Genomic DNA, 13966 nt, shown 5'->3' with positions numbered 1-13966 from the left:
CCCCTGTTGCATATCTTGCTGCTCCTGTTGCAGATTTTGCTTCCCCTGTTGCATATCTTGCTGCTTCTGCTGCAGGTTTTGCTGCCCTTTTTGCAGATCTTGCTGCTTCTGCTGCAGATCTTGCTGCCCCTGTTGAAGATCTTGCTGTTCCTCCTCTAGAACTTGTTGCTTCTGCTGCTGATTTTTCTGTTCCTGCTGCAGATTTTGCTGCTTTCGCTGCAGATCCTGCTGTTCCTGCTCCAAACGTTGCCATAGCTGCTGCTGCTGCTGCTGTTCTCTCCTCAGTTGTTGCTGCTTTGAAAATGGATTTTTCTTGTTTTCTTGCTGCAGCCTGAGGAACTCTCGTCGGAGGGTGGATTCACCAGGAAGATTAACTATGGAGCTGAAGGAGAAAATACAGCAGCATGGGTGATTGAACACTCATACAATTAAAACTGAACATGATCAAGTCTTTTAGGGGACCTGATTTACTATAGAGGATATTCCTCTTCAGCAACCAAGCTAAAACTATTCTCCCTTAAACTATCTCTAGAAATATCAGAATTTTCTTGTTCATTCCCTTGATTATTGAGCCCCGCTGGAAGATGATCAGAGACTTGATCATTCCAGATCCCTTTGCCATCTTACCAGGAACTTAAGGAGGGTGGAGAGAGTAAGGAAGGACCCTCCTCAATGGTTATGTAAAGAAAGTAACTGTCAACTGTCCTACTAACTCTGAAGACCCAGGGTTGCTCACTATCAGGCCCAGGCCCACTGCTGCCTGGGAGGTTCATATGCATATCATTATGCCATGCAACCTTTGGCTGTTCAGGCTTACCTGGGCTCTCCTTGGTCATCATTTAACTCCTCCTCCTCCTCTTCCTCCTCTTCACCTTCACTTCCACTGTATTCATACTCAGTTTCGTCTGAAAGGAGATAAAGGGTGTGAATGGGCTGGGGGAAAACATGTTCCTAGAAAGAATTGTCCCTTTCCACTTGGCATCAGCCAGCAAGTCTAACAATTATAGAATGTGAAAGCTGGAAAGCATCTTTGAAATCACCTTCTAACACTTGGGAAATAATTTCTTTCCTGCTCAGGGCCAGCATCCTCAGCTCTCTGAAGAAGAGCCTAGCCTTCTCTTCCCACTGGCATTGGGGAAACCCACATCATAATGTTAAAGGACAAACCAAAGAGCCTCCCTGATCATTAGGCCCAGGGGACAGATTCAGTTAATGTCTAGTGGCTTCCAGTTAATCTCTCTCCTGTCTGGGCAGCAATTCCCTTCAGACTAACCTTCTTCGGCTTCAGGAAGGAAGAGAATTTGGAGTTTGTGCCAGCTAGTGTAATGGTCAATGCTCAGTAAACATTTGTTGAATGAATGAATTGTACCTTCTATTAGAAGTGTTTCTACTCCCTATATCTTAGAGTCTGCATTTAGTTGGGTCCTCAAATCTATTTTTTATGCTGCAAAACAGATTATGTTTTCTCTTTTGCCAAAGAGAGCTAAAGAGGGAGGCAGCTCCATGGCCCTGTTCTCTCTTTCTCCTATTATGTTGGGGTCCTGGCATATCCTTAGGTCCTGCTCTGCCCCCATTGAGATCATCATTTTATATCCTAATTATACTTAACATAAGCCTCTTCCTTCTTTCCTGCCAATTGTGTTCCACTGTGTAATCTCAGGTAAGTCCCTTCTCCTTTCTAGGACCCAGTTTCCCCTTTTAAAAAATCAAGATATGTATGTAGGTTGGATCTTAATGGTTTCTGAGGTCTCTTCCAGATTTACAATTCTACTCTATAAATGTAATAATATAAATACTATAATTTGGTATTGTGCTTAAATTCTTATTCAGTGGTGCTTGAGGCAATTACAGTTTTTCTGTTGTCCATGGTCCTTCAAATTTCTTCCTACTGGTAACCTTGTGACAGTTTTCTAATGACCCTAATTAGCTTGGTCCCAACCTAGACATGTGTAACTACTGGATATTTGGTCTAAGACTATACACCCATCTTTATTGTTTTAGACCCATTTGACATATCTATAAGGTGATAAATACTTTCTTTCTGACATCATTCACTCCAGCAGTTATTTCCAAATCTTAGCCTAAAGGAGAGAGAATCAAGAGGCTTGGGTAGCTGACAACTTTATTTTTGGCTGTGGTTGAAAATTAACTTAGACTGCCACAGTATATTATTTAAGAATATCACACACATTGCAAACTCTGATCCCTACCTGGTGTGGCTATCAAGAATTATCAAAGAGAGAGGTTAGTGACTTGATTAAAGGCACAAAACAAAGCAGAGGACCTGGGCCTTTCAGTTGGCTTCTTTAACATGAACATTGTTGCTTTTCACCAAAGCAGACAGATGCATGAATCACAAGTTGTATATGAGTACCCATTTTATTAAGTGTGACATCTCAAACTACCTTTCTCGCCTTTCTTTTTCTTGGCTCGATCCAGATGGTCTTTGAGCATGATCCGAACTTGTCGTTCATTTGGCAAATCTCGAATGAAAGAATGCCTCAACAGAGCCTCAGTGGAGGGACGATGTATGTAATTTTTAACCAAGCAATTTTCGATAAAGTTGAGGAATTTCTTAGACCTAAAAGAAATAGACATACAAGTGGGGTCCAATAGAAGCATATAACATGTTTATTGAAAGGAGTTCCTCAGACTTATATTTCAAGAGATCATGGCCTTTCCTAACTCAGACTTCTGTGTTGCCTAATGGCAAAGAGCCAACAACACTACTGAGCTTCTGAGGAAGGATGGCAAGGCCCAGCGGCCTTTCCAAAGCAAACGATAACATTGCTTTGTCTCCACAGTACAAAAGGGACAGTTGGTAATATTCTGGTTAATCAGATCTATATAGACAGTCCCACTAGACAGTTCAGACCAAAGTGAATTTACTATTTAATCTGAGGGATCCTGTTTGACTGTCAACATGAATCTGATGAACTAAATTATTACCAAATTTCTACAGACCCCTAAATTGTACGCCCCATGAGACTGCTCATAACTGTGGTTAAGAATTGGGTCTTGTAGACTTAGATACTCTGATCCATACAATGATCCAAGATAATTACAAAGGACTCGTGATGAAAAATGCTCTCCATCGAGAGAGAGAGAGAGAGAGAGAGAGAGAGAGAGAGAGAGAGAGAGAGAGATAGAAAACAGACACGTGGGAGAGAGAGACAAAGACAGAGATGGGGGAGAAAGAGACATAGAAAGAGAGACAGAGACAGTGAGAGAGAGAGAAAGAGAGAGACATGCAGAGAGAGAGACAGAAAGAGATACAGAGGCAGGGAGAAAGAGAAGATAAGAAAGACAGACAGAGAGCTGATGAACTGAGTGAAAACTGAAACAATTTTTTCACTTTATTTTTCTAGCTTTTTATTTTTTGCAACAAGGCTAATATGGAAATATGTTTTGCATGATTTCACATGTATAATTGATATTATATTACTTGCCTTCTCCATGGTTAGGGGAAGGGCTAGAGGGAGGGAGAGAATTTGGAATCCAAAATTTAAAAATGAATGTTAAAAACAAACACATTTTTTTAAAAAGGGAATTGAGTCTTGTAGCTAGCTCATCCAGAGAGAAATTGAATCTATGGGAAGGGTAACATTCATTCACAAGGAAGAATACCAGTCACTAAATAATGGGTACTGCTTCTTCTCCGCGGTCTCTAGTATCAATCCTGACAAACTCCCTTCTGATTGAAGAGAAACGAGCACAATGCAAATGAGGCCAAGCTTAGGGCTTATGTCCTATGTGGGTCAGGGAGTTGTTTCTGCTCCACAGATATTCACCTCTAACCCCAGTTGGCTATCTCGTCTGTTTCTACCAGGTTCCTTTTTGCAGGGGAGGGAGGGTGAGGGGTGTAGAAAGAAGGGGAAAATGCCCAGGAATGAGGGTGGGAAAAAAGCACCCACTGATGCTATGCAGTAATGTAGTGATGGTAACATACTGAGGGCTGAATATTATTACTAGTTGGCCAACTCAATACCAACTGGCAAGTTGGATCTTTTAGCTAAGACACAAGCTAATAGCAATAGGGAAATGAGATTGATTGCCCAAATGGACAGAAATTTCTACTTGGCTAGACAGTCAGTCAGTCAATAAAAATTTATTGTTATTGTTATATTGTTATGGGGAAGGGCTGAGCCAAATCATGAAAGAGATTAAGATGTCCAATCTTACCATTTTCGGGATTTCAGTTTAGGAGGAGGATTCCGGGGGATGAGAAAGAGAGCTCTCATGGGATGCATGTCACAGAGGGCTACAAAGGAAAATACTTGCCATTAGAAGCAGTGAAATAAGAAATGGCTGCTGACAGAGCACCAGCCCTTGCCAATCTATGCATTTTGCTCTGCTTAAAAACATGCTATGGAACAACTAGGCATTTTCTTCTCATAACTAAGAGAATATAATTAAAGACTCATTGGAACATAATCAACACAGTCCCAAGAGATTCTAAAGCTTCATCATCTCCAGGTGTGCAAAATACAATTGACAAATCAATGCTAAATTGGACACTGCACAACTTCTCTTCAATGATGCATGATGGGTGAATTGCACCTAAATGTAGAAATCAAATTTTGAGGCAAGGGTGGGCTTCCGCCTGTGTTTTGGGGGATCTCCAGCTGGGAGAAGTAATTATAAGTTGGATAAGTCAGCCAGGCTCCTAGCTCACGCTACGCAACAATAAGCAAAAGAAAGGAGACTAGCTTTCTCAGAAGCCACAGAAAAAGGGTTTTAGGGGCTTCACTTCCTAGGTACAACACACTTCAGCTACCTAACTATAATATTTAGGATTCTGCATCTATTTATTAAGCTTCATTTTTTTATGAATTAAAAATTTTTATAAATTTAAAAAACCCCCAACAAACCAACAACTTTATCTGGGCTTCCTAAGCTCATTACCTCACTGGTTTGAGAATGTTGGGTTTGTCTGTAAGCATTAAAATATGTGTCTCACCCCACTTATTTCCTCTTGAGCTTTGGTCAAAGAAAGCTGACAGGGCAAAAGTCCCTTTACAGAGAGCCTGCCATACTCTCTCCCCAAAGAAAGGCCTTTGAATTCGTTTCACTGTTAAGATAGTTTGAGAGCAATGACTCCATCCAGTCTCCCACCAAACAAGCCTCGAGAAGAACTGAAATGTTTAATTGGCCTTTCCCAGACAGAAGCAAGCCCTATAGTTATCTCGCTAATACTAAAAGAAAGGAGTAGGCCAGGGTGCAAGCGTTGTCTGCATTTACTTCGATACATGTTGATGGAAGGAAGGAACCTGTTCCAAACTGAAGGCAGAGTTGGTCCAAAGTTCTGTTATTAAACCCATTTTGGTGTTCTTTGGTCATTATTTCTGACTCTTCATGAGCCCATTTGGGGTCTTCCTTGGAAGAGATACTGGAGTGGTTTGCCATTTCCTTCTCCAGTTCATCTTACAGATGAGGAAACTGAGGTAAACAGGGTTAAAGTGACTTTCCCAGGGTCACACAGCGAGTAAGTATCTAAGGCCAGATTTGAACTCAGGAAAAGGAGTCTCCCTGACTCTAGTCCTGGAATCCTATCCACTGTTCTACCTATCTGTCCCCACTACCCATTTTACAGATGAGTAAACTGAGGCTGAAAGAGGCTGCTACTACCTTGCTCAAAATTCTTTAATGACTATCTATCAGATCAAGTCCCAACTTGTCAATTGGTCATTAAAAGCCCTTTATAATCTAGCCTTGCTTAACCTATCTACCCCTCACCTCCAACTCTCTCCCAGTGTGACCCAAGTGGCTCCAGTTACCATCTTTGAAACAGGCCACAATGTGCCTTAGCTCAAGTTGCACCCTTTACTGGATTATTTGTTCTCCCTTTTGTCCTGTCCTCCAGGAAGCCTTCCAGGGACTCCAGCACACACGTCTCCTTTTCTGTGACATTTGCCAACCTCAAATTTTCTCCAGTCTCATGTATTGCCTTAGCATCGAAGTTCTTCATTTGTGTTTGTGTTGTCTTGCCAACAAATTCTAAGCTGAGGTCTTAGACATCTGTGTATCCCTTCCCCAGTCAGTATCTGAAATGTGGTAAATGGCAAATGAATACTGTTGAGCTGACTTGGAAGGATAATGCTGTGGGGAGTAGAGTCTCTGGACCAGGGGTGGGGAACCTGCAGCCTTGAGGCTGCCTACATGTGGCCTTCTAGATCCTTGGGTGCTAGGTCCTTGGGTGTGACCTTTCAATTGAGTCCAAGTTTGACAGAACAAATGCTTTTACTAAGGGGATTTGTTCTGTGAAGTTTAGATTCAGTAAAAGGGTCACACTTGGGGAACTAGAGGGCCACATGTGACCTGGAGGCTGAAGGTTCCCCACCCCTGTTCTACAGCATTTACCCAGAGCACCTTGGCTTTGTCTTTCTTATAGTGGCTGTCCCATCTATCTTTGTACTCTTGCTACTGATGCACTCACCTGACTGTGAGCTCCTAAAGGGGAAAGCCTACGACTTATACTTCTTATGTTCCTCAGTGGCTTAGCCCAGGGTTGTAAACACTACACTGGAAACTTCTGGCTGCAGGTGCATCCAGTGCAGAAAGACAAAGATTGAGAGGGGACCTGAGCAAGTGTTATAAAATGGAGAAGGATGCCTACTACATTCTTACTCTGACTCTTCAATGTGGGGGGAGGGACCCCAGGCTTCATGTGGGGACAATGTATGTATAACTAAAAAAAAAAAGCACCTCTAAGGTCACCCTAGAGGGTGAGAAGAATGGCAGGGAAAGCAATTATGGGATTCTGGGTAAAGTTGCTTCAATACTCCTTGTCCCATGTAAATAACCAGAGTCCTGAGAACATATCATTTGGGCATCTCATGAACATGAGTTCCCTAAAAATATGAACAGTTCATAAATTTAAAGGATTAAGTCCTGGCTTTCTGTACAGGGTCCCCAAAAGGAAGTTAAAACAGAACTATATGAACCAGGCTCAAGATCAAAGGAATATGAAAAGTTCAGATGTAACTAGTGTACTATACTTTGGAAGGAAAACAACATCAGACTGGGTGATGCAAGGCCTGGGTCTGCCTCCAAGCTGGAGCAAGGTGGGTCTCAGTTTCCCCCAACTTCACTAAATTCTCTCTGAAGTTTCTTCTAGACTTGATCTTCTATGATCTGTGAACCTACATAGATAAAATGGCCTTGGGGGCAGGGAGGTTGTTTCATTTCATCTTTGTAGAATCAGAGATCCTGGGTTCAGATCCTGGCTGTGTCATTTGGGGGCAGGTCACATTCCCTTTCGGGGTCTCAGTTCCTTCCTCTGTAAAGTGAGGGTGGTTGGACTAGATGACCTCCAAAGTGCCTTCCAGCTCTAGGTCCAGGTGCTTAAGATCCTCTATGTGACTTCAAACAAATTCCTTCCCCTCCCTGGGCCTCTGTAAAATGAGGGGGTTGAATTAGATGGCTCCCAAGCTCCTTCTCAGCTATAGGACTCTGATCATATGGGATACCTTAGAAAAATCCCTTTCCCTCACTAGGCTCCCATTCCCTCATCTATAGAATGAAGGGTTTGATTCAAATGACCTCAAAGGCTTCAGCTCCATGTCTATGAACCAATGTTCCTGAAGACACAGAGATCTCAATGGAGCATTTGTGGTACCCATCTCTCCCTCTCATGTGATCAGCCCACCATTGACCTCAAGGCTCTATCCCTTCTTTCACTTTTTACTTTGAATGCTCCTAACAAAGGCCTGCTCTGTGAGATCCATTCTCTCATGATGCCACATTCTAGCTTATCAGATATAACTGTCATTCTGGAAAGCAATTCCCCAGAAGGTGACAGCTAAGTGGTACTGTGACCAGAGTGCTGAACAGAGTAACAAAGGCCTGAGTTCAAATCCTGGCTCAGATGATTGCTGGCTGTGGCATCCTAGGCTAGTCAATTAACATTTGTCTGCCTTGGTCTTATCATCTATAAATGGGGATGACAACAGCACCTATCTCACAGGGTCACCATGAAGGTGAAATGAGGTCAAGTCTATAGAGGACTTAAGGCCCTCACTATGTACATGTTAGCTGAGTGATTATGATTTCTGGGCAGCACAGCATGGTGCATGGAGAGCTAACAATGTCAAGGTTCCAGTCCTGCCTCTGACACAAGCTGGCTGTATAACCCTGGGCAAGTCATTCAGATTCTCTCAGGGTTCTAGGCAACCATCCTAAGACTCTAAGTTGCAGAGAAGTCACTAACCTGCACTGGTAGAGGGGGCTTGGACCTAAGGAGCTGGCTATGCCAATGAAATCACAGGTATAGTCATCATTATTTTGAATGGCATTATTATCATTATTGTTATTATAGCTTGACAAACTAACTTCCCTAGGAGAACCTCCATTTTAATAGAAAAGACTCTTAGAAAGAAAACCTCAACACAAAAGAATCATTCTCTACAGGTGGCATTTGAGGACAGCCCTGAGCCTGGCTGGTCAGGGTGCTGATACTCTTGGTGGACAGCCTGGTCCCTCATGAAATGGGACGCAGAATGGTGCTGTTCCCTTTTGCCCTCTCCTTAGCTAGAGGCATGGCTGAGGCTGAGGCTTGGCTCCACACTGCAGCTCCCTGTGGGTGAGCAATGGTATACCACAAAAACTCCATTCAAGGGGCAAAATCTGTGGCTTCCCTCACTGCCATGCTGAAGATGAGGCATCAAGGCAAAAGTCATGGGCCAACCCCAGTGCAAGCAAGCAGGAAGCCACAAGAAGTGTCAGGGTGGACAAGGGTTTTAGAAACAAATGAGGGGCAGAAAAGTTGCAAACCTTGAAGCAGCCAGGATTCTTTTTTTTTTTGAGACAATTGGGGTTTACGTTTTGTTATTGTTGTTGAGTCATTTTTCAGTCATGTGTGATTCTCCTTGACCCTGTTTGGGGTTTTCTTGGCAAAGATCCTGGAGTGGTTTGCCATTTCCTTCTCCAGATAATTTTACAGATGAGGAAACTGAGGCAAACAGGGTGAACTGACTTGCCCAGGGTCACACAGGTAGTCAGTATCTGAGGCCAGATTTCAACTCAGGAAGATGAGTCTTCCTGACTCCAGGCCCTGAACTCTATCCACTACAGCTCCACCTAGCTGCCTAGCCTATTTTCTCCAAATGAAGGCTCAGGTAATGGGCAATATTGTCTCTCTTGTCAAAATTCAAAAGAAAAAGGGGCTAGAGTTCATTTAAGCTTATTTCATAAACAAAAAGGAATCTTGAACTGATGAAGAAAAACAGCTAGCTTGCAAAACTAGGTTTACATGGGCTACAAAATTTGTGTGAAAGACAACTTATTTTGATACAATTCAATTGAATATCATTTGGTGCCTACTATGTGCTTTTTAACCATAGTAGAACCAAATGCAATGAATCCCATGGGCTCAGACTACCTCTGAGGGCTTCTGACTGGCTATTCTTTCGGTCATATATCCTGTAGCCTATGAGTCAGTAAGGACTGAGGAAGTAATAATAACCTCCCAGCTGGCGTTCTCTCTCCTTCTGTCCCTGAGATACCCTCAAGCCCCAGAAGTTCTGGGGGGTCATTAGTCCTACCCCCTGAATCTGTCCTTCCAATGACCCTGTAACACAGCTATCTCCTGGACTTTGAGGGGAGGGGTGTCAAGATAATTCCACCAGAGGGGTGGCCAGGTGTCTCAGCGAGTAAGAGCACCGGCTCCAGTGTCGGGATGACCTGGGGATCAAATCTGGGCTCAGATACTTAGCACCACACCCAGAAATAACTGGCCGTGTAACCTTGAGCAAGTTACTTAACCCCGATTGCTTAAAAAAAAAAGATGATTCCACCAGGGCTTATTTAGCCAGTAACCTAACTGGAGGAATTTGGAAGGAGGCAGGAACCCTTTCTAATCTCCCCCTTCCCAACCTCCAGTCTCCCCCATTTGTTTGTCACAGGGCAACAAGAATGAAGTCTTTGGGGTTCAGGCACTGAATCTAGTTATGATACACATGCTGTCAGGGAGTGGGAATATGTTAAGTCAGTTCTTAACCTTTTTTGGTACCCTGGAGCCCTTGACAAAGCCTAGGGACCCTTTCTCAGAGTCATGTGCTTGAAGGCAAAAAAATAAAACTCGTAGGATGACGGAAGAAAACAAAATATTAAAAAGCAAACCAAGTTTACAGGCTCCAGGTTAAGCAGCTTTGCATTAAATGGCTGGCAGCCTTTAACACCTGAGCTGGGGGTTAGCTTTTCATGATCCTATGAAGGGAGAGAGAAGGAATTCCCCCACTCCCACCCCCACATTTCTAGAGCAGCTCTTTCTGGACAGCTTCCCTAAGTGAACTCCACCCCTGTGATTTTTTTTTCTTTTTGGAGGGCAATTGGGGTTAAGTAACTTGCCCAGCGGCACATGGCTAGCTGTGTGTGTGTGTGTGTGTGTGTGTGTGTGTGTGTGTGTTAAGTGTCAGAGGCCAGATCCTAACTCAGGTCCTCCTGACTCCAGGGCCGGCACTCTACTCACTGTGCCACCTAGCCACCCATGTGATCTTGATTTTTTTCCATCCAAGCTTTTTTCTCTCTTGCATCCTCCAGATTAGGGTTTGGATCTTAGCCATCCTGGGAGCCCCAGTATCAAGTGTGTGGCCTTGCAAACATCAGAGATATGCTCTGAATCTGTGGTTCTGAAAAGGGGCCCGAACAGAGCATGAGCTTCTCTTCCCTTCCTGCCTATGGGCCAGGTCACTTGGGAGAGATCTCCAAAGCCAGCCATGCTTGGGGCCAGGGAGAGCTGCTGCAAGGGCCGCCTACTGCCACTGGTCACTCAGTACTGTCAAAAGCTATTACCAGGAAACCAAGCTGAAGGAACTTTTGGTTAGCCTGCTAGAGGAGCTTGTAAGGCCGAGAGGCATGCCGCCCTCAGCGGGAGGTGTCCACAGACATCCTGATTCCAAGGAGCCTGGGGCATCCCACTAGCCCTGTGGAATCGATGCCAGGCTTGTTCAGAGTGCGGTGCCCCCGGAGCTACCGTGCAGGCTCTAAAGGAACAGGGCAATCCCTCAGCCACCCACGCTGCCAGAGACCAATGAGTTACTCACGAGGAGCGCCCTCGGCCATTTCCATGGCGGTGATTCCCAGGGACCACAAGTCACTCTGGAAAGAGAAAGATGACAAACAAATTCAGCGGGGTGCTTTGGAGAAAGCACGGCTACTTCTTATTGCTTTAGGATCCCAGGCAAGCTCAGTCTCCTTTTGGTCTTCTGGGGCTTCTTCCTGGTGACCTAACTCACAGTCTGTGTGGGAAAAGTGTGCTGTGTGCCTTAAAGCACCCGCTGGCCCCAGAGGGTCTCAGTTCAGAGCTGGAAGGGACACCACAGGTTATCTAAACAGAAGCTTAGGGTTTCGTACTTGGAGTAGAAGAGTCAGCAGTTGGGAATACTCTTTCGGGGAGGGCTGATGAACACTGGCTTTTCGCAGCTAGTCACCTCCGTAAGTCCGCTGCAGTTGCAGTTTGCTTCCCAGGTTGGCCCTTTGGCTCAGAGGACCTCGGGTACCCCTGGGGTGTGTTCTCTTAGCAATTGAAAGCTACCCTGGCTGAATCTCCCTCTGAGGTTGTTTAGTAAGAATGCAATTCAGCAGCAGAAGGGTCCGTTTTGTAGGGGTTTAGTTACTGAGGTGAAGGTCCCAAGTTCAGGATAGGTAACTAGGACATTGTTCCTGGATGACAATTTTAGGGAAAGGTGCCGAGCTTTAGACCTCAGTGTGGGTCCTCAACACTCACAACCACCCCTGCTCCACTGCTCGTCTGGTCCCAGGTCTCTACCCTCTCAAAGTCCCATCTCTGCCATGCCCCTTTTCTAAAACCTGCCAAACTTCTTGCTGACTCTTTCTCCCTTTACCTTTTTCTCAGGCCTGGGACCTTTGGCCACACTGTGGGAGGAGAGTCAGCCTCTTTGGGGAGATGGATTGCTCCCTCTCCAGACATGATTGCAGTTGACTAAGATGGTCCCATGTCATACTTTTCATGGGGGTACCTGGGATCAGCAGCAATGTCAGGGGGAGCCACCTGAGGTTGGATCCTGATCCTGAGGCTGGCCCCACTCTCTAGTGAGCTTTTTCCAGCCTGGCCCTGCCATCCTCCTTCCTCCAATGGCCTTGACAGCAGAAGTATTCCAGGTTCTCTGCCTCTCGACCCATGGGACTATGTATTCTGAGATCTGTCCCCAGGCCTATCCTCCCTCCTGAATTTTTCTCAAGTGCCCAAATTACTAGCTATGGCTCTGACAAAGTAGCCCTTGCTGCATAATATGGCCCCTCAGGCCTCTTTGGAATTCAGAATAATTTTCTCTTTGGAAATGAATGGTGCAAAATAGCAGCCTATGGTGGAATGGCCTCTATGCTAAGGCATTTCTGCGCTATGGAATATAGGAGCATTAGGCTTGAGGCTGCCCCCTCTCCATCATCCCTTTGGGAAGTCCTAGCTAAGAGTTGCCTAGAGACTCAGGAGGAGGAAGGAAGGGTAGAGGGGAGGGGCGGGCCACATTCCAGGTAGCCAGATTAGCAAGACAAAGCAAAGTAGGTCTCCCCCATCTAGATAAGGTACATTATCCACAAAGCAAAAGGCTTTAGGAGGTGGAATTAAAAGGAAGCAGCTTAAGAGCAGGGAAAAGAGAAAGGAAAGACTCCAGAAGCATTTTCAGCTGGTATAAAAATGGGAAGAAGTCATTTGAGTGCTTATGTTAGGGTCTATTGAGACCACAGGGGGAAACCATTAGTCCTCTGCTCCCTGATGCTTCTTACCTAGAAAAACCTGTTAGGAAGGACTATAAATACCTACTCATTGAAAGGGGCGATTTTCAAAATGGTGGCTGTGGGAAGAGAAATGAGTACATATCGGCTGGAGAAGTCCAGCACCCCTCTTTTCCATTAGTTGCCAAATAGCAGAGGAAACAAAGCTGCCACCCACTATCACAGTAAAACAGAGCTCAAACCAAAGCAGGATCAACTATCCTTCAGTCATCCAGCCCTCTCAGTGTCAATTTGGTAAGGTGTTTTGATTAGAAGTCACTTTCTTTGGGACCACACTTTCTTATCTACTATTCATTCTAATAAGTGGGAAGTCACAGAACGTGATGTGGGGCTACCTCAGGGATGGGCCAGGTAGAAAGACTGCCAATACCCAAGGTTGGCCTAAACCACCTATGAGCCATACTTTCCCCGTCTCCTGCTTTCTATACATTCACATTGCACAGTGGCATTGAAGAGAACATTTCAGTCTTTCATCTCGGCACCTAAAAAGACCATTGCTTACCAATGACATTTCCCCCCCCCCCCACAACACACACACACACACTAGATCCCACATTCCCAATCTGTTTACTCACTCTGTAATCATAGGTCGAGTCAGGGTTTTCATCGCATGCAATCACCTCTGGGGCCATCCAATATGGCGTCCCGATGAAGGTGTTTCTTCTGCCAGCGGTCCGGTCCAGCTGGGCACTCACTCCAAAATCCACTGAAAAATTCCACACATGTCCAAAGAGTAAGTCGGTGACAAGATGCCTGATGAGTTATTGCCTTCACTTGGAAAGCAGATACGAAAGCCACAATGGAGAACAGATTGAAGCTCCAACATGGGAAAGTTGAACATGGGGCCTGCTCCAGGAACACTGGGAAAGAGGCTTCTGCTGATGTTGACGTTGGAAGGAGCCCCAGCATTACTGTAATAAATCTATGGTTGGCTTGGCTGAATGCTTACCATGAATATTAAAACTAAGCCCCATCAGTACACCCTGAATAGTGTTTGGATTTGCCACTTTCCTGGAAGAAGGACAGGGATTGAAAAGAGCATCTGAAAAAACACAAAACAGGCTGGACTGGGAAGCTTCACCAATAATTTGAGAAAGCCCCATCGTGATGAGGAAGAAAAATGAGTTTCATGGTCAAGTTTAAAGGAAAGTCTTCCACAGCTAGGTTGAAGCAGATGTAAATATTTACTGTGATGTCCACATCTTAGTTTTGG

General features: G+C 44.8%; 1 protein-coding gene across 2 annotated transcripts in view; it reads right to left on the bottom strand.

The window, feature by feature from the left end:
• The window catches only part of LOC138176686 (mitogen-activated protein kinase kinase kinase kinase 4-like), a 228437-nt gene that overhangs the window by 89005 nt on the left and 125466 nt on the right, over window positions 1-13966 (bottom strand). For both annotated transcript variants that reach the window (XM_069107490.1, XM_069107491.1), the window contains exons 7-12: window positions 13329-13459; window positions 11043-11097; window positions 4183-4261; window positions 2406-2581; window positions 818-905; window positions 1-382 (exon numbers count right to left, since the gene is read on the bottom strand). The exon at window positions 1-382 is cut by the window's left edge and continues 1545 nt beyond it. In XM_069107490.1, the coding sequence (XP_068963591.1) occupies window positions 1-382; window positions 818-905; window positions 2406-2581; window positions 4183-4261; window positions 11043-11097; window positions 13329-13459 (911 nt within the window). The remainder of the gene's footprint in view (window positions 383-817; window positions 906-2405; window positions 2582-4182; window positions 4262-11042; window positions 11098-13328; window positions 13460-13966) is intronic.

This window comes from Petaurus breviceps, unplaced genomic scaffold (assembly GCF_028583685.1).
Source record: "Petaurus breviceps papuanus isolate PSGF00001 unplaced genomic scaffold, PetGlider_PUasm1.0 90133, whole genome shotgun sequence".
In the NCBI taxonomy this organism is placed as follows: domain Eukaryota; kingdom Metazoa; phylum Chordata; class Mammalia; order Diprotodontia; family Petauridae; genus Petaurus; species Petaurus breviceps.
Note: the sequence above shows the minus strand (reverse complement) of the source record. Positions and strands in the feature narration are given on the sequence as shown.